The sequence below is a fragment of the Ovis aries genome, chromosome 16 (assembly GCF_016772045.2).
Source record: "Ovis aries strain OAR_USU_Benz2616 breed Rambouillet chromosome 16, ARS-UI_Ramb_v3.0, whole genome shotgun sequence".
NCBI classification, from domain to species: domain Eukaryota; kingdom Metazoa; phylum Chordata; class Mammalia; order Artiodactyla; family Bovidae; genus Ovis; species Ovis aries.
This window is the reverse complement of record NC_056069.1, coordinates 65,467,526-65,491,718: the sequence shown is the minus strand read 5'-3', so window position 1 is coordinate 65,491,718 and position 24,193 is coordinate 65,467,526. Positions and strand designations below refer to the sequence as shown.

The 24,193-nt window shown below is 47.7% G+C and overlaps 1 protein-coding gene across 1 annotated transcript in view; it reads left to right on the top strand.

Moving 5' to 3' along the window:
- ADCY2 (adenylate cyclase 2) overlaps nucleotides 1–20,100 on the top strand; it is a 455,956-nt gene extending 435,856 nt beyond the window's left edge. Inside the window, exons 22-25 of the mRNA XM_027980173.2 lie at nucleotides 96–203; nucleotides 9,920–10,034; nucleotides 15,248–15,372; nucleotides 19,269–20,100. Of these exons, the coding sequence (XP_027835974.1) occupies nucleotides 96–203; nucleotides 9,920–10,034; nucleotides 15,248–15,372; nucleotides 19,269–19,421 (501 nt within the window). The 3' untranslated portion in view covers nucleotides 19,422–20,100. The remainder of the gene's footprint in view (nucleotides 1–95; nucleotides 204–9,919; nucleotides 10,035–15,247; nucleotides 15,373–19,268) is intronic.
- Nucleotides 20,101–24,193: the final 4,093 nt, after the last annotated feature.

Genomic DNA, 24,193 nt, shown 5'->3' with positions numbered 1-24,193 from the left:
CGTGACTGAGCACTAGAGTCTGAGAATGTCTCTTGAGTGCTGGGCCTTGGGTCGGCACCCCCCTGAGTAACTGTATGACTCTCATTGCTTCCCAGCTGCTATCCAAGCCGAAGTTCAGTGGCGTTGAAAAGATCAAGACCATCGGCAGCACGTACATGGCAGCGACGGGTCTGAGCGCGGTGCCCAGCCAGGAGCACACCCAGGTACACACATGTGAGCAGCACCCAGCACACGTGAGCCTTGGCTCCGCCCACAGGTCATCCATGAGCCAAAACAGTCAAGCAGTGGCCCATACATTGTCCTTTAAGCACAATCGAAACCTCAGTGATTAAGGTCTCATGAGGAAAGAGGAGAATTCTGGAGGCTTCTGTGGGTGTGTTCACAGAACCCCTTTCTCTGGCAGACAAGGTAGATAAAACAAGGTAGTTGCTTAACACCAGATAAATATACAAGAAAGGAGATTTCAGTTCAGTTCAGTCGCTCAGTCGTGTCCAACTCTTTGCAACCCCATGAATCGCAGCATGCCAGGCCTCCCTGTCCATCACCAACTCCCAGAGTTCACACAAACTCATGTGCATCAAGTCGGTGATGCAAGGTGACTCATTACAGGTGGCTCAGATGGTAAAGAATCTGCCTGCAGTGCAGGAGACCTGGGTTCAATCCCTGGGCCAGGATGCCCTGGAGAAGGGAAAGGCTACCCACTCCAGTATTCTTGCCTGGAGAATCCCATGGACAGAGGAGCCTGGTGGGCTACAGTGCATGGGGTTGGAAAGAGTTGGACACAACTGAACAAATTTCAGTTTTATTACAGGCAGGCTCCTGGGCTTTTCATTTAAAGCAATTTGCTCAAAAAACATGCTGACCACCTAGAAATTTGGTTGAAAAGGTGATTTAGCCAAAATTGAGTATCTTCACTCAACTAGGGTTTTTGAAGAGGGTTTTCTGTTGTATTTTGTTTCTTTGTGTGTGTGTAGATATGCTTTGTTAACTTGTGGGTCAATAACAAGACCTGTTTCCCCCAGGACAGTGGGCTCCCTGACGGGCACAAGCATATTTACATGGGGCAGACAGAGGTGGTGGGTACAGCACAGGGAAATGGAACTTACCAGAACATTGCTTGCTGGAGGCGGGTGGATTCCCCCAAAGAGAGGAAGAGCTTGGATGCCCCTCACGTGCTCAGCTTCCACCTCACCTCCACCTTCTAAGCTGCTACCCCTCTAACAAGAGAGGAACAGAGGGGCAGCAGCTTGCTCAGACAGGGCCCCCCAGGAACTTCAGGAGCGCTCTTCCCCCCCTAACGTTTGTGGGCAGAGAAGAGAACGTGAAACATCTGACTCAAGGTTAACACAGGTGTTTTTATCAAGTGGGCGGGGTAATGTATGTCCCACGTGCTTTTCTACTTAGGTGTTACTTCCACGTTGTTATTTCATGGGTACAGATTACTTGGGCTTCCCAGGTGGTGCTAGTGGTAAAGAACCCACCTGCAATGCAGGAGACATAAGACACTGGTTCGATCCCTGGGTCCAGAAGATCCCCTGGAGGAGGGCATGGCAACCCACTCCAGTATTCCTGCCTGGAGAATCCCCATGGACAGAGGAGCCTGGCGGTCTACAGTCCATGGGGTCGCAAAGGGTCAGACACAACTGAAGCAATTTAGCATGCAGGCACAGATTACTTAAGTAATAAGAAAAAGTAACAAGCAATAAAAGGTATTTGGAAAAATGTGAAGCTCTGAGCAGTGCCCTCCCAAGCCATCTTGATGCCTGATGCAGGAGAAATGGGCAACCCTGTTTATGGGGTGTTGTGTATGTTTAAGAATTGTGTTTTTATTGCCAGAACATTCAAGTGTTGAAGAACTATTGGAAAAATTGGGCAATAAAGGTATTAAAAATGTACAACATTGTTTTCCTTTTAAATATATTATTTATACCAAAAATAGAGCTAATTGTAGTTTTCCGTTCCCAGCTTTAATGGAAGAAAACTTACATTTTTTCAGCATCTTTAATGTTCTGGAAAAACTAACCATTAAAAAATAACATAAAATTGTATAAATAGGGACATTTTCATGTGTTTTTTACCCTGCATTCAGATTAGAGCAGGTGCCCAAGAGTTTGATGCTATGAAAGATTGAGAGCAGGAGGAGAAGGGGGCGACAGAGAATGAAATGGTTGGATATCATCACTGACTCAATGGACATGAGTTTGAGCAAGCTCTGGGAGATTGTGAAGGACAGAGAAGCCTGGTGTGCTGCAGTCCATGGGGTGGCAAAGTCCGACATGAATGAGCGACTGAACAACTGGTCTTAAGTCGCATTCCCCAAAGTCCCAGCAGGGGGCGCTGTGCAGAGCAATTCAGTTCAGTTCAGTCGCTCTGCTGCTGCTGCCAAGTCGCTTCAGTCGTGTCTGACTCTGTGCGGGCCCCATAGACGCCAGTCCACCAGGCTCCGCCATACCTGGGATTCTCCAGGCAAGAACACTGGAGTGGGTTGCCATTTCCTTCTCCAATGCATTAAAGTGAAAAGTGAAAGTGAAGTCGCTCAGTGGTGCCCGATTCTTAGCGACCCCATGGACTGCAGCCTACCAGGCTCCTTCGTCCATGGGATTTTCCAGGCAAGAGGACTGGAGTGGGGTGCCATTGCCTTCTCCGGTTCAGTCGCTCAGTCGTGTCCAATTCTGCAACTCCATGGACTACAGCACACTAGGCTTCCCTGTCCATCACCAACTCCTGGAGTTTACTCAAACTCATGTCCGTTAAGTCCGTGATGACATCCAGCCATCTCATCCTCTGTCGTCCCCTTCTCCTGCCTTCAATCTTTCCCAGCATCGGGGTCTTTTCAAATGAGTCGGTTTTTCACATCAGGGGGCCAAAGTCCTGGAGTTTCAGCTTCAGCATCAGTCCTTCCAATGAATATTCAGCACTGATTTCCTTTAGGACTGAATGGTTTGATCTCCTTGCTGTCCTAGGGACTCACAAGAGTCTTCTCGAACACCACAGTTCAAAAGCATAAATTCGTTGGCACTCAGCTTTCTTTATAGTCCAGTTCTCACATCCATACATGACCACTGAAAAAACCATAGCTTTGACTAGACGGGCCTTTGTCAGCAACGTAATGTCTCTGCTTTTTAATATGCTGTCTAGGTTGACAATAACTTTTCCTCCAAAGAGCAAGCGTCTTTTAATTTCATGGCTGCACTCACCATCTGTGATTTTGAAGCCCCCTGAAATATAGCCTCTCACTGTTTCCATTGTTTCCCATCTATTTGCCATGAAGTGATGGGACCAGATGCCATGACCTTAGTCTTCTGAATGTTGAGTTTTAGGCCAGCTTTTTCACTCTCCTCTTTCACTTTTATCAGGAGGCTCTTCAGTTCCTCTTCACTTTCTGCAATTACTCACATCCATTCGGTGCATGATGTGGCGCGTGTCCCTGTGCTTCCCAGAACTCACTTCCTCACGCCATTTTACAGACCTGCTCCTCCCAATGCCAACACTCCCCTTTTATCATCCTATTATTTTGGAGCACTTATTCAATGCCGCTTGAGTCTGGGAAGAGCCCCACCCCTGGCCCCTTTTACAGCTGGAGAAACTGAGGCACAGCAGTGCAGTGACTTGCCGGTGGAGAGAACTAGCAGCCAGAGAGCAGGGCTACAGACCCCAGCACTCTGGGTGCAGGCCTCCCCTCCATCTGCCCACAGGCCTCATGCTACTTCACCCCAGCCTCTTCCTCCCCAGCCCCTCACTGTGTTGGCGTCTGAACCCACCAGTTTGCATCCACACCATTCACCCGAGCACTCCTTCAAAGGGTGCCCAATCCCTTCTGTCCTTGGCACCCGTGACCACAAAACCTGCCTCCTCAGCTGCATCTTGACTCTTGAGTAATACCTTCATGGTGGATTGGAAAGAGGGTGGCTTTCAACTGAGACTGCTCCTTGCTTACCGTGATATCTACACTTTCACACGTGCATGTCCCTTGATGCACAGTGGAGATCCTATTCATTTCCTAAGACTGTGGGGAAGACCTCATTATTATGAAAAATGCTCCACAGGCATAACTTTTCCACAGGTAATAAAAATGCTAATAAAAATAATAATACAGTTGTGGCTTACACACTGTTGGACAGATAAAAAGGTTTTGGAACATAAATGAAATGTTGTCATGTCCATGCAGGGATTTTTTTTTTCTCAATATGAGCTAGTTTTATTTAGAATATTTAATTAGAATCTTGGTAAGATTATCCTAGAAATATTTTGAAATTAGTGAAAATCTAAAAGGAAAGTCACTATGTTTGACTGGGGGGAGTAAAATGCTTGACAAATAAGATGCACAGGGGGATGTAGGCAGGATGGTAAAGTTTATTTGTCTGACAGAAGTATTGCTACCTTAGCTTTTTTTGTTTCCATTTGCACTGAGCACCTTTTTCTGTGCCTTCACTTTCAGTCTGAGTGTGTCTTTAGATTTGAAGTGAGTCTCTTGTAGGCAGAATATATATGAATTATTTTTTGTAATCCGTCAACCACTCTATGTCTTTTGATTGGAGCATTTAGTCCATTTATGTTTAGAATAAATGGAGACTGAGGACTCTGGAGTCAAATTGCCTGGCTGCAAAGCCTGGTTATTTTCCTCCCCACTTTTCCCTCTTCTATATGCATAATTGAGATACAGACAGTTGCTCCTTCATGGGAGTCATTATGAGCATTAAGTACATGGGTACATGTGCTCAGCCGCTCAGTCATGTCCAGCTCTTTGCGACTGAAGCCCACCAGGCTCCTCTGTTCATGGAATTCTCCAGGCAAGAATGCTAGAGCTGGGTTGCCATTTCCTGCTCCACACACATACATGCACTGTTGCTATTAATCTGAAATTTCCAGCAGCCAGCACAAGTGGCATACTTTAGTGTTCATAAAGTGAGATTAAATCACTCATTCATTAAGATATTTAAAGCCAGGCCATGTCAGGCTGCATCTGGACACTCCACTGGGTCCCTGATCCAAGCTAACAAACAGGCCCTCACGTGAGGATGGGCGTGCAGTGAGCAGTGTGCTTGGTAACATCCCCCTGGAAAATGGTTTAACGTTGACAGCAGGAGAGGGGCATGTCTGCTAGAAGATATCTTAATGCACATTTTTTAATCTTTTTATTTTTTAATTTCTCAATTTTTTCTTCTTTTACCTTTTTTTTTCTTCTTAATGAATATTGGAATCAAATACATTCTCTGGTAGGGTGAGATCGGGTGGAGAACATTGCATCCAGTTTAATCCAAGTTCACTGGACACAGATGACCCAGCAATCAAGCTGTTTTTTCATAAATATTATTTCATGCCTGAGTTTTGGTAAATACTGGGAAGCTATGAATTCCAGTTTTGTTCTCAGGCTCCTGAATCTCAGTGTTCTGAGCCCTCACTGTATTGAGGGCCAATCTCCACACTGGGATCATCAACTCAACTGCTTGGACTGACTGTCCTTCAGAAAATTGTGAGGTCTGATCCGTTCTCCTGGGAGCCCCAGGGAGAAGAACCAAGTGCTCCTTAGCAGTTCTAAATCTTCAGAATCAGACGAACATCACCACAGCTGGAACTCGGTGGAAGTTTCATGGCGGGAAGAAGGCAAGGCGGGCAGAGAAGAGAAGCCGGGAGTCGAGGCTCATGTTACTGTCACCTCGGTGGATACCGGTCATTTGGGTTATACAATAACCTCAATAAACATGCATTTACTTTATGCCGTGTTCCCTGCAGGTGAAACCTGCAAAGCAAACAGCTTGTCAAATGTGTTCCAGGAAACTGAATGAGCGCTCTCACTATGTAGCCGGAAGTCGGTTAAATATTTGGAGACGGGAGAAGTTATCTGGATCATGGGAGAAAGAGCTGCTTCTCAGACTGTCATCAAACATTTATCAAAAGCTCAGTGATAAGGACCTTGTGAAATGAACTGAGCTCTTCTAGAGACTGAGCATAATTTTCTCTACGGTTTACTACACCCAATTGAGATATTGATGTTGGATTTAAAGCCTGCTCCTAGAACACAGTCTCTTCATTTTTCACTGACGTCACGTCAAACCCACAGTTTAAGCCTACTGCTGGGAAACAGATTGGGTGGTAATTTATCAGGGAGTGAAGCTTGTTTGCTGCACCTTGATTTTGTAAAAAGCAAACCATTTCTCCCGAGGCCAATCTGTTCTCCTTACCAGGACAGTTATAATTTTTATTGCACAGGATCCTGTCTGTTGATTGAACATGTTCTGCTTCCCATCAAGGAGCAAGATGTTTGCCAGCCAACTGCATAAACCTCCAAATCAAGACTTGCCCCTAAGTCATGAGATGAAAGATAGTATCTAGCTCTAATGGAAAAGTGTAGCTGTTCTTAAGTAATGACTCTTTGCATTTCCACCAAAGTTAGCTGACAATCTGCTTCGTGGTTCTAATTTTTTTAATAGTTTTATTTGCTCCCACAATTCTGAGTTGTAGATTTATGGCGATGGTAGTATTTCATTGTCTTTTTCTGGAATGATACAACTCACCCAAGGAAAGGAAGAAATCTCTCTCTCTGGGCCAGAAGTTTCAGTCCTCATTCATATATATATATTCAGTTCAGTTCACTCGCTCAGTCGTGTCCAACTCTTTGCAACCCCATGGACTGCAGCACGCCAGGCCTCCCTGTCCATCACTAACTCCCAGAGTTTGCTCAAACTCATGTCCATTGAGTCAGTGATGCCATCCAACCATCTCATCCTCTGTTGTCCCCTTCTCCTCCTGCCTTCTATCTTTCCCAGCATCAGGGTCTTTTCCAGTGAATTAGTTCTTTGCATCAGATGAATGATTGAAGCTTCAACATCAGTCCTACCAATGAATATTCAGAACTAATTTCCTTTAGAATTGATCTCCTTGCTGTCCAAGAGACTCTTAAGAGTCTTCTCCAACACCACAGTTCAAAGACATCAATTTCTTGGTGCTCAACTTTCTCTATGGTCCAACTCTCACATCCATACATGACTACTGGAAAAACCATAGCTTTGACTATATGGACATTTGTCAGCAAAGTAATGTCTCTGATTTTTAATATGCTGTCTAGGTTGGTCATAGCTTTTCTTCCAAAGAGAAAGCGTCTTTTAATTTTATGGCTATATATGTGTTTTTAAAGAATACTTATTTACTTATTTATTTATTTGGCTGCATCCGGCCAACATCCACTGGATCATCGAAAAAGCAAGAGAGTTCCAGAAAAACATCTATTTCTGCTTTATTGACTATGCCAAAGCCTTTGACTGCGTGGATCACAATAAACTGTGGAAAATTCTGAAAGAAATGGGAATACTAGACCACCTGACCTGCCTCTTGAGAAATCTGTATGCAGGTCAGGAAGCAACAGTTAGAACTGGACATGGAACAAGAGACTGGTTCCAAATAGGAAAAGGAGTACATCAAGGCTGTATATTGTCACCCTGCTTATTTAACTTATATGCAGAGTACATTATGAGAAATGCTGGACTGGAAGAAACACAAGCTGGAATCAAGATTGCCAGGAGAAATATCAATAACCTCGGATATGCAGATGACACCACCCTTATGGCAGAAAGTGAAGAGGAACTAAAAAGCCTCTTGATGAAAGTGAAAGAGAAGAGAGAAAAAGTTGGCTTAAAGCTCAACATTCAGAAAACTAAGATCATGGCATCTGGTCCCATCACTCCATGTCAGATAGATGGGGAAACATTGGAAACGGTGGCTGACTTTATTTTTCTGGGCTCCAAAATCACTGCAGATGGTGATTGCACCTATGAAATTAAAAGACGCTTACTTCTTGGAAGGAAAGTTATGACCAACCTAGATAGCATATTGAAAAGCAGAGACATTACTTTGCCAACAAAGGTCCGTCTAGTCAACGCTATGGGTTTTCCAGTGGTCATGTATGGATGTGAGAGTTGGACTATAAAGAAAGCTGAGCACAGAAGAATTGATGCTTTTGAACTGTGATATTGGAGACTCTTGGGAGTCCCTGGGACAGCAAGGAGTTCCAAGCAGTCCACCCTAAAAGAGATCAGTCCTGGGGGTTCATTAGAAAGACTGATGTTGAAGCTGAAACTCCAATACTTTGGCCACCTGATGCGAAGAACTGACTCTTTGGAAAAGACCCTGATGCTGGGAAAGATTGGGGGCAGAAGGAGAAGGGGATGACAGAGGATGAGATGGTTGGATGGCATCACTGACTCGATGGACATGGGTTTGGGTGGACTCCGGGAGTTGGTGATGGACAGGGAGGCCTGGCGTGCTGCGGTTCGTGGGGTCGCAAAGAGTCAGACACGACTGAGTGACTTAACTGGACTGATCCAGTCGTAGTCGTGGCACTTAGCATCTCGTCACTTCATGTGAGATCTTTCACTGCAGCGCACTAGTTGTGGCGCACAGGCTGCAAAGCACAGGCTTAGTTGCTCTGGAACATGTGAGATCTTCGTTCCCTGACTAGGAGTCAAACCCATGCTCCCTGCAGTGCAAGGCAGATTCTTAACCACTGGACCACCAGGGAAGTTCCTCTATGTTATTTAGTGCAGTGGTCTTATTGTTGTTTAGCCACTCAATTGTGTCCAAATCTTTTGCAACCCCATGTACTGTAGCCCACCAGACTCCTCTGTCCATGCGATTCCTCAGGCAAGAATACTGGAGCGGGTTGCCATTTCCTTCTCCAGGGAATCTTCCTGACCCAGGGATCGAACCCCATGTCTCTTGCATTGCAGGTGGATTCCTTATTAGCCACTGGGTCTTAGCTGGGAGCAATTTCATTCTCCAGGGCACATTTAGCAATGTGTGAAGACATTTTTGGTTGTCACATTGGAAGGAGAGATGTGACTGATATCCAGAGGATACCGATTGACTGGTTTGATCTCCTTGCTGTCCAAGGGACTCTCAAGAGTCTTCTCCAGCACTGCAGTTCAAAAGCATCGATTCCTCGGTGCTCAGCTTTCTTTAAGATCCAAAGGATGCTGTTCAACCTCCTGAAGCATGCAGGATGCCCCCCAGCAGAGAATAATCCACCCAAGTGTCAGCTGTGCCCGAGCTGAGAGATTTGCTTTAGTGCTATCCCCCTTATGGGTTCCTCTGATCACCTTCTTGTCTCGTTCCTCTTCCCCTTAGCTGGTACCTTGGTTTTCTCCATCTTCCTGTCATCTTGAATAGGCGGGTTCTGTCCGTTTTCCTTCTCACTCATTCCCACTGAAACCATCATATTTGGTTTTATCTTTACTCCCGCTGAGTCCTCAGCTCCCCCCACCCCCGCTGAGTCCTCACCTCCCCTCCTCCCGCTGAGTCCTCACTCCATCCTCCCACTGAGTCCTCAGCCACGCCCCCCACTGAGTCCTCACCCCATCCTCGCACTGAGTCCTCACCCTCCCCTCCCACTGAGTCCTCACACCCTCCTCCCACTGAGTCCTCAGCCACGCCCCCCGCTGAGTCCTCACCCCCATCCTCCCACTGAATCTTCACCCTCCCCTCCTGCTGAGTCCTCACCTCATCCTCCCTCTGAGTCCTCACCCTCCCCTCCCTCTGAGTTCTCACCCCCCCTCCAGCTGAGTCCTCACCTGCCTGCCGCTGAGTCCTAATCTCTCCTCCTGATGAGTCCTCAGCGACACCTGCTGAGTTCTCACCTCCCCTCCTCCCTCTGAGTCCTCACACCATCCTCCCACTGAGTTCTCACCCTCCCCTCCCTCTGAGTCCTCACCCTGTCCTCCATCCGAGTCCTCACCCTGTCCTCCATCCGAGTCCTCACTGTCCCTTCCTGCTGAGTCCTCACTGTCCCCTCCGGCTGAGTCCTCACCCCCTTCTCCCACTGTGTCCTCACCCCCTCCTCCCGCTGCGTCCTCACCCCGCCTGCTGAGTCCTCACCCTCCCCACCTGCTGAGTCCTCACCCCGCCTGCCCTGTCTGTTCTCTTCCAGGAGCCCGAGAGGCAGTACATGCACATTGGCACCATGGTGGAGTTTGCGTTTGCCCTGGTGGGGAAGCTGGACGCCATCAACAAGCACTCCTTCAATGACTTCAAGTTACGAGTAGGTACGTTGTGCGGATCTGGGGTGGGTTGTGGGGATGGCCTGGCATCTGGAGCAAGGTCGACAGCCCTTGCAATGTTGGAGCAGCACAATGACAAATGTGTGGTTAGAGTAGCAGGACTGGGTGGCAGATGGATGCTCGGAATGGCTGTGAGCTCAGGAGGCACTTTTGTGCAAATTCGGGGAGAAGAATGGGCTTCCCTGGTGGCTCAGCAGTAAAGCATCTGCCTGCAGTGCAGGAGCTGCAGGAGACTTGGGTTTGATCCCTGGCCTGGGAAGATCCCTGGAGGAGGGCATGGCAACCCACACCAGTATTCTTGCCTGGAGAATTCCATGGACAGAGGAACCTGGTAGGCTACAGTCCATAGGGTCACAAAGTGTAACACAACTGTAACAACTTATTGCCCACGCAGGGGGAAAAAATACCCGCTTTGGTTGCATCCAGGCTGCAAGCACTTAGTTTCAGAAGTGGACGGTGAGCCAGGCTTGAGTCTGTCAGCCAGGGTCATTTCTGCGGGTCACAGGGGGCATAGGCTTCAACCATCCAAGGACTAGGTACAAGTGGCTAACTGTAAGCCCCTCCATCGTTTTATGCTGCTGGGACCCGGTACAGCTATATAGGATGCATCCAGACTTCAGAGATGTAAAAGTGTTTTTAAATATTTAAGAATCCACGCTTCCACTGCAGGGAGCATGGATTTAATCCCTAGTCAAGGAACTAAGATCCCACATGCCTGGCAGTGAGGTTAAAAAAAAAAAAAAAAAAAAGACTCTAGGAATTGTCAGAACAGTCCCACACTCCTGGAGTCGAAAGTTCCAGTATTTGAAACTATTTTCTTTCTTTGCTATCCATATGTTCTGAATTTTAAAACCCAGAAATGTCTCTTGAGAAAACAGGGTTCTCTTCATGGCTTGTATGTCTTATTGTCAGCATCTGGACACATTTTTATTTAGATTGTCCCACTTGTGTGCCCAGTGGACCTTTACCTGGCTTCACCTGTACAAAGGCAAGAAGGGCCAGGTGGGCAGGACACTGCCCCCATCAAACATGGAGGTGGTCCCTTCACCTGGAGCTTCTTTATTGAGTCAACAGCTTGGAAAATGGGTTCCTCAATTTTCCCTAGTAGCCTCCTTAAAAAGAAAAAATCAATTGCATGGTGGAATGACCTCTCTATTGTCAAATAGTTGTGTTTTTTTTTTTTGAAGTATAATTGATTTACAATGTTTTGTTCATTTCTGCTATATACAAAGTGCTTCAGCTATACATACATATATATATATATACATTCTTTTTATATTCTTTTCTTATGGTGGTTTTCATATCTGATATTATGGTTTATCATAGGATATTGAATATAGTTATCTGGGGTACAGAGTAGGAGCTTGTTATTTATCCATTCTGTATATAAAAGCTTATATCTACTAACCCCAACCCCCCACCCCACCTATTGTCAAGTATGTATGGACCAAAATATTGCCCTTCACTGCGGGGGGAATGAGACAGCTCTTTGCTAGTCACATCCATTATATCAGAAGCCTCGGGCTCTTGGTCTGGACCATAACCCTGTTTTCCAAATTAATGTTGAGCAAATCAGTGGGCTTCCTTCAATAGGTAGTTATTGAATGCTTACTTCACACTGATTATTGAGTAACTATTAATAGCCATACTCTCACCTCCACACACCAGCTCTTCTGGATTTCTGCCGAAGCCTGAGAATGCTTCCCCAAACCCTCAGCCTCTCCCAAGGGCAGGCTCCCTGCTCCACCTCCGGGCATCACGCCATCCAGTGGCAGTTTATGGTGGGAACACAGAAGGCTCACATTGGCCCCTGCAAAATGTTGATACACGTGAAAAGGAAAGTGTTAGTTGTTCCATTGTGTCTGACTCTGCAATTCAGGCTCCTCTGTCTGTGGGATTCTCCAGGTAAGAATCCTGGAGTGGGTTGCCATTGCCTTCTCCAGGGAATCTTCCCAACCCAGGGATCGAACCTGTGTTCCTGCATTGCTGGCAGGTTCTTTGCTGTCTGAGCCACCAGGGAAGCTATAGTAAGAGCCAGATTTGCTCCTAATGTCCTTTTCTGCACGTCAAGCTGTAGGATCAGTGAGTGGGAACCATAGCCCCAGCAAACCCCTGCCCTTCAGCAGAGATCTCTCTCCTGCCAGTAATATGGGCCCAGGCTCTCCCCACCCCCCAGCACACAGCCCCGGTCCCCCAGCCACTGACCAAGAGGAATCAGAGCAGCCAGAAGGGAAACTGAGGGCAGCGGGGCTTGGATCACCGGCCGGCAGCTGGAATAAGTTATTTTTGGGGGTGCCCGATGCAGAGATGTGAGCTTTACCGAGTTACTCCACAGGAATGGAGAATTCTCTCTCGGCCCTGCAGACCTTCAGGGATTCTGTGGGACAGTGTCGCTGTGGTCTTTCCTGCCTCCCTTCCACTGCAAAGAGGAGGTGTTGCCCTCCAATCTCTAGCACTGTCTGTACACGAAGCAGTTCAGTAGTGGGAACTGAAATCTCTCAGAAATACCCTCATTAACCCATACAATTTGACTCCCGCGGTAGGGCTGGGAGGCAAGGAGCCAGGAGAAAAAGCAAGAGGGGAAAATCAACCAATCTCAACGCCTCTGTTTCTATTTCTGTGGCCCACGTCCCCACTGCGCCCGTAACAACTGTGGGTCTGCGTGTTTGAAGTGAGTTCTGGGATCAAGGAATCGTCCTACCCACTACACTGGGTTGGGGGCTTGTGGGGAGCCCAGCCTCGCCCTCATGAGGGATGTTGACCAGACTGTGAAGCCTCGGTTCCTGACAGCAGTGCCCTGTCCGTATCCATCCAGGGTCAGAGCGCACCCTGACCTCTGGCATGCACCTGTGATGACCATGGTTTTACAGTTGCCATTACAAAGAGGGGGCGGTCAGAGCCCCCATCCCCTTCCTTGCTGGTGGTGCTGACTGTCTTGGAGAGGAACCTGGGCATAGTGCCCATGGAGACCAGGAATCCAAGAACCCCTTCGTGCCTTGGCGACCACTCAGCCAGGGCCCTCAGGAGAGGTGACTCATGAATTTCTCCAGGGACCTTTGGTTCAATTTCCTTGGAGGATGGCAGTTTGTGAGGAGGCTTGATGCCCCAGAGGTTGGGTTTCTGCACTCTGAGGGATGCAGCTATGTGAAAGAAAGTGAAAGAGTCGCTGAGTTGTGTCTGACTCCTTGCGACCCCATGGACTGTAGCCCACCAGGCTCCTCTGTCCATGGGATTCTCCAGGCAAGAATACTGGAGTGGGTTGCCATTCCCTTTTCCAGGGGATCTTCCTGACCCAGGGATCGAACCCAGGTCTCCTACATCACAGGTAGATTCTTTACTGTCTGAGCCACCAGGTAGCCAGCTTCCAGAGACCAAAACTCAAACAGCAAAACCCAGTAGGCCTCCCAAAGCTTGTCTGAAGGTCGCAGGCCGGTGTCTCTCCTGCCCACAGAGGGATGGTCTCCGTCTGCCCTGGGTCCTCCCCGCCCCCCCCCCCCCCCACCGCCAAACATCATGCTCATGGGGACCTCCCTCTGTCTTCTTTAAATTTTAAAAAATTTAAATTTTAAATTTTAAATTAACATATTTAAAATTTCCTCTAATGTTTTGTTGAAACCACCACCCTTTCCTTGACACACGCGTTGTGCTTTCTAGCAATGGTGTGCTATTCTGTGAGCTTGACATGTACAAACCTCTAATCCTTCTTGTCTTTACCCAGTTATGTTTTTTTTTTTAAGTGCCAGTCATTTTCTCGTGTGAAAAATTTTCCCCCGATTTGAATTCCATCAAAATCTCTGTATTACATATATCAAGATTTGCTGGGTTTTTCTTTTTTTTTTAACGCTACCATGGGGACTCCCTCCTTCACTTTGGTGCAAGCTGGGGGAGTCAGTTGGGAATCAAGATCACAAATATGCTGGGACTTCCCTGGTGGTCCAGTGGTTAAGACTTCACCTTCCAATGCAGGGGACGAGGGTTCGATCCCTGGTCGGGGAGCTAAAATGCCCCACTCTATGCAGAGGGGCCAAGAGGTTAAAAAGAAAAGAAGGCACAAACGTGTTCCTCTGGAACTTAGTGAGCTTGCACGTGGGGTGTGTCAGTGAAAGCGGGCCCCCCGAGTGGGGGAAGAAATGTGTGCACAACAGGCTCGTAGCAGAGAGAGGAGAGCAGGGCGAACGCAAAGCCACGAGCCCACTGCCCAGCTCTGTGCTCCGCCTGCACCTTCTGCCTCCTCCACCGAAGATGGAGGCGGTAACAAGAGGACACACCTCCAGGGCTGGTGTGAGGATTAGAGGTTCGTACACGCCCAGCTCACAAAACAGAGCCCCGCAGCTAGAAAGGACCACACACGTGTTAAGGGGAGGGTGGTGGTTTCAGCGAAATGTTAGAGGGAATTTTAAATAATTTAAATTTTAAATATTAAAAAATTTAAAATATTTCAATATGCATTTCAGAAGTAGGTGGGATCACTTGGGAGAGGAGGATCTACGTATATACACGACCATGTGTAAAATAGATAGCTGGTGGGAAGCTGCTCTGCAACACAGGGAGCTCAGCTCAGTGCTCTGTGAGGACCTAGAGGGCTGGGATGGGCGGATGGGGGGGATGTATGTATATACAGAGCTGATTCATTTTGCTGTTCAGCAGAAACCAACACAACGTTGGAAAGCAAGTATAAGTAAATAAGAAGTGTTAGTTACTCAGTCGTGCCTGACTCTTGCGACCCCACGGACTGCAGCCAACCAGGCTCCTGTGTCCGTGAGATTTTCAGGCAGGCATACTGGAGTGGGTTGCCATTTATACCCCAATTTTAAAAGTGATTAACTGCAAAACTATTGGAACTTGACATAATGATTATCTCTTGATTATATGGCAAAATAGAAAAGCAGTTATAATGTTTAGTTTTGTAAAGTATACCAGTTTTACGCCATCGTGGAATAGCGACAGACATCTGAGCACGAATCAAGGTGGAGGAGAGGAAGGAAGAGAAACATTTTAATGTTTTTGAGATGATGAAGTTAGAGGAACGATTTCGCTTTGTTTTGGCAGTTATTTTTGCTTTGTTTTGAGTTGGGCTAATGTTTGCTTGATAATGATGGTTCAAGAAAAGTCTTGTAAAACCTTTCTGTTTGAGACTGTTGCCTGCACTGTTGAGTTCATGGTTTGAATCCCGTTAACCTGATTCTGGTGTGTCCCAGGTATTAACCATGGCCCTGTCATAGCCGGTGTGATTGGAGCTCAGAAGCCGCAGTATGACATCTGGGGCAACACCGTCAATGTGGCCAGCAGGATGGACAGCACTGGAGTCCTGGACAAAATCCAGGTAATTCAGTGGGCTCTGTGGCCATCCACCATGTCTGTCCTCTGGGGAACCGTGAATAAGCGTATAATAAGGACAACATTAAAACAAAGGAAAGAGAGTCAACACTGTCATTTGCTCAAACTTTTTACTGAGGAAATATTAATTGGTTTCTGCATTTACTGTGAACAGTAAAACATTATGTCAAAGTGTGAAGGATATAGCATTTGTGAAAGTAGGTGGTCAGAGCGACCCACGTGGCAGTATACCCCCCGTAATGGGAGGGGCAGCGGGGCGCCCTCCCTGCTGGGGCACACACCAGGCGTGATGCCCTGCTTTCCTCTCCCTGGGGGCGCTGAACTGAGAGAGATGAGCTGGAGTGACGTGAGATGACAGTGCTAGAACGGACCAGCCTGGGGTTTGGCGATCTGGAGATGACTGGAACGTTCTGGAATCCACCCAAGGGAGCGGAAACCAAGACCTGACAAATTAAAAGCAATGGTGACTGCGTGCGCCTGCTTGGGCTGTGGCACTGGCATCTAGAATGAGAGACACTCTCGCCGAATGAAAAGGGTGTATGTGTGTGTGTGTGTGTGTGTGTGTGTGTGTGTGTGTGTCTCTGTGTGTGTCTGTGTGTGCACACCTGTGTGTCTATTCGTATCTTTGTTTTCATCGTCTTCAAAAAGCAATGTTCCACATTTCACCCCAGCTTTGTTACGACAGGAGTTTATCTGGAAGATACTTTCCTGCCAGATGGCAAATCTGTATGAAAATTACTGAGCACAGATAGTAGACTTTATCAGTTTTGTGTCCTCTTCAGAGAACTCCATGAGTCCCTGTTCTGCATCTCAGCTTGGCCGACATTCTCAAATATCCCAGCCCCCTGAAAATACAGTGGACACTTTCTTTCTTCACTCCAGTTGTCCGACTCTGTGCGACCCCCTGGGAGTGTAGCCCGCCAGGCTCCTCTGTCCATGGGATTCTCCAGGCAAGAATACAGGAGTGGGTTGCCATGTCCTCCTCCGGGGGGGTCTTCCCGACCCAGGGATGGAACCCGCGTCTCTGTGTCCCTTGCATTGGCAGGCAGGTTCTTTACCACCAGCGCCACCTGGAAAATCCCTCTGAGAGGACGCTGGGCCTCTTAAAACTTTGTGTGATTTAGTGCAGTGCAGCCTCCTGGACTGCTTCCGTGTGCTCTGAGCCCGGGGAGGAAATACAACAGATGCCTTTTCGTCCAGAGCAAGGGGTCGGCCCACAGGCCCGTCTGTGTGTCCACGCAGCTCAGCAGCTGGAGGGTCCACCTCTGGGTAGGTTTTCTTCTCCTGAGGGTGTTCCTCCCTACAGCTGCACTAGCTTCTTAGCAGTAGTGAGATGCCAAGAAATATAAAAAATGATGCAGAGAATATTAAAAGCTTCCCCTGGGCCTGTGGAACAGATGCTTTTTATTACAGAGAATATGCTTTCTGTGCCTGAAATTCAGTGTAGAAAGCCCCTCATCACCCAGCCAGGCTGCCCCTGGACTCGGAGGAATAAGGCATGCATGCGTGCTCAGTCATGTCCATCTCCTTGCACCCCTGTGGACTGTAGCCCGCCAGGCTCCTCTGTCCACGGGATTCTCCAGACAAGAATACTGGAATGAGTTGCCATTTCCTCTTCCAGCGGATCTTCCCAACCCAGAGTTCAAATCCGTGTCTCCCACATCTCCTGCATGGGAAGGCAGACACTTTATGACTGAGCCACATGATGGCTGGGGTAATCAAGGTGATGGCTTCTTCCTCCCGACCATGATAATTATGTGATTGGTGCTACAGATTCCAATGACCAGTTCAAAAGTTGGCCAAAGGCATGCCTAGCACCAGCCTCAACTGCGAAATTAACCTGCCAGACTTCAGACAATGTGTAGGTTCTCTGTGTGAAGACCAGACATCAAGTGTGCGTGTGTGTGTGTCTGTGTATGTCTGTGTGTGTGTGTTTGTATGTGTGTGTGTGGAGGTGAGGATAGGAAAGGAGAATTCATGAGTTCACGCTCAGTCGTGTCCGACTCTTTGTGACCCCATGGACTGTAACTCACCAGGCTCCTCTGTCCGTGGGATTCTTCAGGCAAGGATACTGAAGAGGGTAGCCATTTCCTTCTCCAGGGGCTTTTCCTGACCCAGGGATCGAACCCATACCTTATGCATTGGTACGCAGGTTCTTTACCACCAAGCTACCTGGGACATCCCTAATGTCTGTAGCATTCTCTAATTTTGATTGCCGTAAGAAGTCTAATCAGGAGAGCATATTTGTCATCTGAGTTTCTTGCCTACCTCCATATTTTTTTCAGTTCTTATCTGATATTCCTGAGCTATACATATCCTCCCCTAGAACTTGGGCCCGGCCAGGGGAGGGCAGAATGTGAGTATCTGGCTTCTGCATCCCCCTCTTCTCCTGATCTACTTCGAAAGACCCACCCTTTGGCCCCTTTGTGAGGGGCCAGCCAGTGGATCACGTGACAGAAGACAGATTTCTCTAGCTCTTCCCTTAACTGGCCCTTGACATCTTCACATCATGCCCTTCAGCCTTTCTTCTGGTGACCCCAAATACTGTCCTGGGCTCTGGAAGCCCCATCCTCCTCCGGGATTTTGTTTTGTTTTGTAATTTATTTGGCTGTGCTGCGTCTTAGTCACACACTCGGGAACTTTGATCTCATTGCAGCATGCCTGATCTATAGTCGTGGCATGCAGGCTCTTAGTTGAGGCCTGTGGGATCTAGTTCCCCAACCAGGGATCGAACCTGGGCCCCGCCCTGGGAGTTCAGAGTCTTCGCCACTGGACCACAGGGGAAGTCCCCCTCCTCTGGTTCTGATGACAGCATCTGTCATGACAGATGCGTTCCCCGGGCCTCTCACTGCACCACCCCCAGACAGCGTCCACACCGGAAACAAAAAGGTGGTGTGGCCCGTCCAGCACACGTGTGTCTCCCGCGTGCCCAAGGAGACAGATTGAGTTATCTGCAGTGATGTGGGTGTTACTAGAGTCTGTCCTACAGTGTGAAGTAAGAAAGAGGAAAAACACCTATCATATATTAATGCATACATATGCAATCTGGGAAACTGGTACAGACGAACCTGCTTGCAGGGCAGGAATAGAGATGCAGACTCAGAGAACAGGCTTGCGGATCCAGCGAGAGGAGGACGGGGGACAAACTGGGAGCGGAGCACGGACATATACACACTTCTGTGTCACGAGTGGGAAGCTGCCTTAGAGCCCAGGAGCTCTGCTATGACCTGAAGGGGGTATATGCATACATATGGCTCACCCACGTTGTACAGCAGAAACTCACACAACATTGTAAAGCGGCGAGACTCCAATTTTAAAATTTTTTAATTAAATTTAAAAAAAAAACAAGCATTGTCCTTAGAAAGTTTCTCTTCTCATGGATTATTCTCTCTTTTACTGGTTTCTCAGGAGTGGAATGAATGAATCAAAAGAGCATAAGCATCTGGGAGCTCTTCATCCTTGCAGTGAAGTCATGAGCATTTGGGAGCTCTTCATCCTTGTAGTGAAGTTGCTCAGTCGTGTCTGACTCTCTTACCCCATGGACTTTAGCCCACCAGGCTCCTCCATCCATGGCATTTTCCAGACAAGAATACTGGAGTGGGTTGCCATTTCCTTCTCCAGGAGATCTTCCCCACCCAGGGACTGAACTCAGGTCTCCCGCATTGTAGGCAGACGCTTTACCGACTGTGCCACCAGTATTCTTATCTGGAAAATCCCATGGACGGAGGAGCCTGGTAGGCTACAGTCCATGTGGTCACGAAGAGTCGGACACGACTGAGCGACTTCACTTTCACCTTCATCCTTGTAGTCAAACACCTCCCTGAGAGGGTCGTGTCCACGTGGGCACCAAGCGCTTCCTCACCTGTCACTGTGCTTTTCCAGGTGACAGAGGAGACGAGCATCATCCTACAGACCCTGGGCTACACGTGCACGTGTCGGGGAATCATCAACGTGAAAGGAAAGGGAGACCTGAAGACCTACTTCGTCAACACGGAGATGTCACGGTCCCTTTCTCAGAGCAACCTGACCTCCTGAAGCCTCGCCTTTGTTTCAGCGAGAGGACTGTACCTTCAGGACGATGCCAATGCACTTTCTGACTGCCACTCGTGTCCCGCGTCTGTGGTGTGTGTGTGCTCTGTTCTGTCCTCCGGAGCCTCTGCAGACTCCTTCCTGTGACCTGGTGGCCTGCCGTTCGGTGTCTGACGTGTGCCAAGATCGCCCTGCCACTTGCACTGTGCTTACTCCTAGCAGAAGGAAAAGGAGCGCGCGCTACCGCAGAAGAGCCTTCAGCGAAACTGACAAAGAGGGGAGAGGTGAAACAAACAAAAATTCTTAAGGCAATAAAACTAGGGGTGGGGGGGCTGTATATTCTCTTCCGGTGCATGTTCTCTTCTGGAAAATATGGTAGCTCGCCAACCGCATCCGCTAGTCTGATACTAAAACACACAGTATTTGTGACTAAGTTGATTCTGTCGCCCCACCTGGAATCTGATGTGTTCGCCCACGTGTCTCATTGCAGTGACTGTCCACGGGCCCAGCTGGGACCCGGGGGCCCCACCACCCTGCTCTGTCCTGTCTTGTGCCAGCGACACCTCGCCATCCATCACCAGAATTAGTTCTTACTACCTAGGACTAGTTTTGTACCAGACGCGTCTGATGTTTTGATGCCATTGTCTTTTGTAAGGTTAATTCATTAAAAGTTTTATGTACTTTGGTTGATCGTCTGTGTCTTCCCCACCCCACCCCCCGCCCCCTTTCCAGGACTGAGTTGGTTTTCCGCATCTTCCCCCCTGGACAGAGCTGTTTCGGAAGGGACTCTCCGGGGCAGAAGTGGAGCTCTCCTTTTTCTTCCCCTGCAGTTTATTTATTTGGCTGCACCGGGCCTTAGTTGCAGCACCTGGGATTGTCGTTGCATCATGGTGGACCTTATGTCGCAGAGCATGGTCTCTCCAGTTGTGGCCCACAAGCTCAGTAGTTGCTGCTCAGGCTTGGTTTCCCCAAGACACGTGGGATCCTAGTTCCCCGACCAGGGCGGGAACCCACGTCCCCTGCTCTGCAGGGAGGATTCCAAAGCACTGAGCCACCAGGGAGGTCCCTGAGATTGTTGAGCCCTCCTGGAGTAACTTAGATGCAGACAGAGCTTGGGGTGCTGGTCACTGACTATACAGCACTCTGGGAAGTGTCACACGAGTTCCACCTTGACCTCTCTATGGAGCATTTTCAGGAGATGTGGGTTCGATCTCTGGGTCAAGAAGATCCCCTGGAGAAGGAAATGGCAACCCACTCCAGTATTCTTACCTGGAAAGGCCCATGGACAGAGAAACCTGGTGAGCTACAGTCCATGGGGTTGCAGAAGACTTGGGCATGACTTAGCTACTCAACAACAACATAGAAGATTTACAGGGAAAAATATTTTACTAGTAGAACGATTCTCTGCTAGCATCAGCACACACTCTGTCCACATACTCTGGTCTACGGTAATACTTCAGTAGAGCTGAGAGACACAGAATAATTTGGAATTCTGTACATCAGCATCCCAGTCATTTGAACTAATGAGAGAAGATGCCAAAACCCCATGGGTTGCTGGTTATGTCTGTGGAGACTTAAGATGGCAAAAGGCAACGTCTATGCGTTGCTGAAGAGAGGAACCCTGGAAAAGCGTGTTTTTGTAAATCCAACACTAAAGTTTTGGTGTCTTCCTTTACATAAAGATATCATACTTTACCAAAGTGAAAGTGAAGTTGCTCAGTGGTGTCCGACTCTTTGCAAACCCATGAACTGTAGCCTACCAGGCTCCTCCATCCATGGGATTTTCCAGGCAAGAATACTGGAGTGGGTTGCCATTTCCTTCTCCAGGAGCTCTTCCCAACCCAGGGATTGAACCTGGGTTGTAGGCAGATTCTTTACCGTCTGAGCCACCAGGGAGGTCCAATACTTGACCAAAGAGAGGAGTAAATAGCAGGTTGGCCAAAAAGCCCGTTCGGGTTTTTCAGTAAGCTGCTATGAGAAAATCCAAACAAAACTTTTTGGCCAACCCAGGTCATGCATAATGGAATGTTTAAAAGCAGGGCTGCAAACGCCAGCCGGGCTGGGCAGACCGTAGCTCAGGGTAGGCCTCTGTAGACAGTAGAGGACCCCAGTGATCCACTAGGAAGCGGCTGGGAACTTGGGCTTGAAGCAGGAAAGCCCTCGGTTTGATCCCTGCCTCTGGTGTTTTGCTAGCTGTGAGACTTTGAACACACATTTCAGTTTCTCTTCGGAGTATCGTCCTCATTTGCAGCTCGTGGGGTCAAGTGTGATTAACAGAGCTAACAGCCGTGAGAGAGGCTGGCATGCGCCCGAGCCTTGCTCCTGCCAGTGCATTGCAGGATCAACGTGGCCGCCCTGCCAGGACTGTGGCTCATACTCGGCAAAAAGTGCTTATCAAAATTAATAACCGGCCTTCATCTCATAGTGGGGATACAGCATAACTTGTCCATTTGTCTGCCTCAGTCAGAAATTTTTGATCCTATAATTGCAACTCAGCATTGGCTTTAATATATCTAATTCTCTAGAAAGGTGAGTGAAAGGAGAAAAATGGTATAAGGGCATTTGTCTGCACTGTAAGTGATATCTGGGCTAGGACGCCCTAGGTTCAGTGACTTCAGATGACACCTGTGGGTTCTCCTTCCCTTACAGCCTACAGCAGCCACCCTAGGGCTCCCATGTCACCTGCCCTTAAAAAAAGACACCAGCAGATGAGTTATTCACTAAGAGCTCTTTTTTTTAAATTTATTTTAATTGGAGGCTAATTACTTTACAATATTATGGTGGGTTTTGCCATACGTTGACATGAATCAGCCATGGGTGGATGGGGAGGGAGGTAGGAGGGGAGTTCGGAACAGGAGGGACACGTACACCCAAGAGCTCTCTTTTATAAAATATTTATTTATTGGCTGTGCTGGGTCTTAATTGTGGCATTCGAACTTTTATTTGTGGCATATGGGATCTAATTCCTTGACCAGGGATCGAACCTGGGCCCCCTGCATTGGGAGCTTGGAGTCTTAGCCACTGGATCACCAGGGAAGTCTGTGCCAGGCACTCTTAAATGTTCCCCCTCAACCCCTGCCCTGGCATGCAAAGGGAAATCCCCCCCTCCCCCACCCCCGCCAAGGCTGTATCTCCAGTCTTATCAAACAGGAGACTTTTTAAAGCAATGAGTCATTATCAGAGTCCACCTCTCAAAGGTCTGTGCATACCTGGGTCTCTCGAAGTGAGGTTCCCAGACAGCAGCAGCAGCATGACCTGGGAACGTGTTCGAAATGCACATGCTTCAGGCCCCAACTCAGACCTGCCAAGTTGGAAATCCTGGTGGGCAGTGGGGGAGCACGCTCGCTGTGCTTAGGAGAACAGCTGCACATGATTTTGATCCACAGGCAAGCCTGAGACCCCCTGCATTTTGCAAGAGAGGAAAAGGGGTACAGAGAGGTCTGGGGCCTTGCCCCAAGTTTCCCAGATGACCAAGATGAGATAAAACGGAAAGCTACTTGTTTCCTGAATCTGAAAGTTGTGACTCAGGGTTAAGGCCCCCTCAGTTTGGGCAACGCCAGACATTCCCAAGAGCAGATCAGGCAAATGAGAGGACCTGTCATCCACGTCCATCAGCCATCATGCCTGCGACACTGACAACACGTAAGACTTCTCAAAGATCTTCTGAACCTCCAAGTCTTGTAGGAATTCCCCTCTCATGAAAAATGCTGTGAATCCAGTCCCCTTAATTCTGCAGAATTTTCTATACGCCTGTTTAAAGAAGTCTACATTATCATCAATCTTCCATGTTTTTCCTTTCCCCAGTGCAGCAGCGCTTTCCTAAAGACAGCAACACACTGCTTTTAAAAAACACTGACTCGTGGTGGAAACTTGATAGGTCGAAACAAATCCTTTTAATATACGTTTCTCCTTGATAAAGTTGACTAACAGGCATTCATTGATTGTCTTTGAAGTGTAAAAGTCAAGATGGTAAAATAAATACATTTAATTTTCCCTTGCTGTCTAACAAATGTGAGTTTTTGAAATCTTGCCCAGTTCAAGGCCTGCTTTTTTTAAAATAGTGGAACGGTAAGGGAGTAGGGTCTGACTTAAGGTAACTGAAAGTAATCTAGTCTGTTAATTTACTGCAGCTACTTTCAGATGAAGGCATTTCTTTGAGATGCCTTGTCTTTCTTGATAATCAAGACTGAAAAAAGTGTAATTTATAAAAATTTCTACAACCCAAACTTTGTATACTTTTTATGATGTTATTATAAATGTAGTTAACGCACCTAAAGGCATTCCAAATAAACTGCTAGTGGTTTGAAAAAAAAAAAAAATTTTTTTAAGTCAGCTGTAGTGAAAGTATTGTTGCCTGGAAAATCCCATGGACGTAGCAGTGTGGTAGGCTACAGTCCATGGGGTTGCAAAGAGTCAGACAGACTGAGTGACTTCACTTTCACTTTTCATAGTGAAAAAACATTTTCAAAAGTATAAAGAAATATTTAAGAGCCGCTCAACCTTGAAATTGCCAAGAACACACAGTGTCATAAAGTCCTTAGAACAATACAAGGAGCAGTGGAGGAATCAGCACTGAAATTAATTAATCACCTGCTCATTAACTGCTAAGCTGTGGGAAATTTAATCGCAATAGATGAGGGTGATTTCTTCCAAGAGATCCATTCATTTAAACCGTAGCCAACATCTTAACACTTGAAATAAGTTTCAAATCATCTCCAGAGTAAACATTTCCAACTTTCGTTAAAAGCAGCAGCTGCTTCCTAAAAGAAAACTACAAA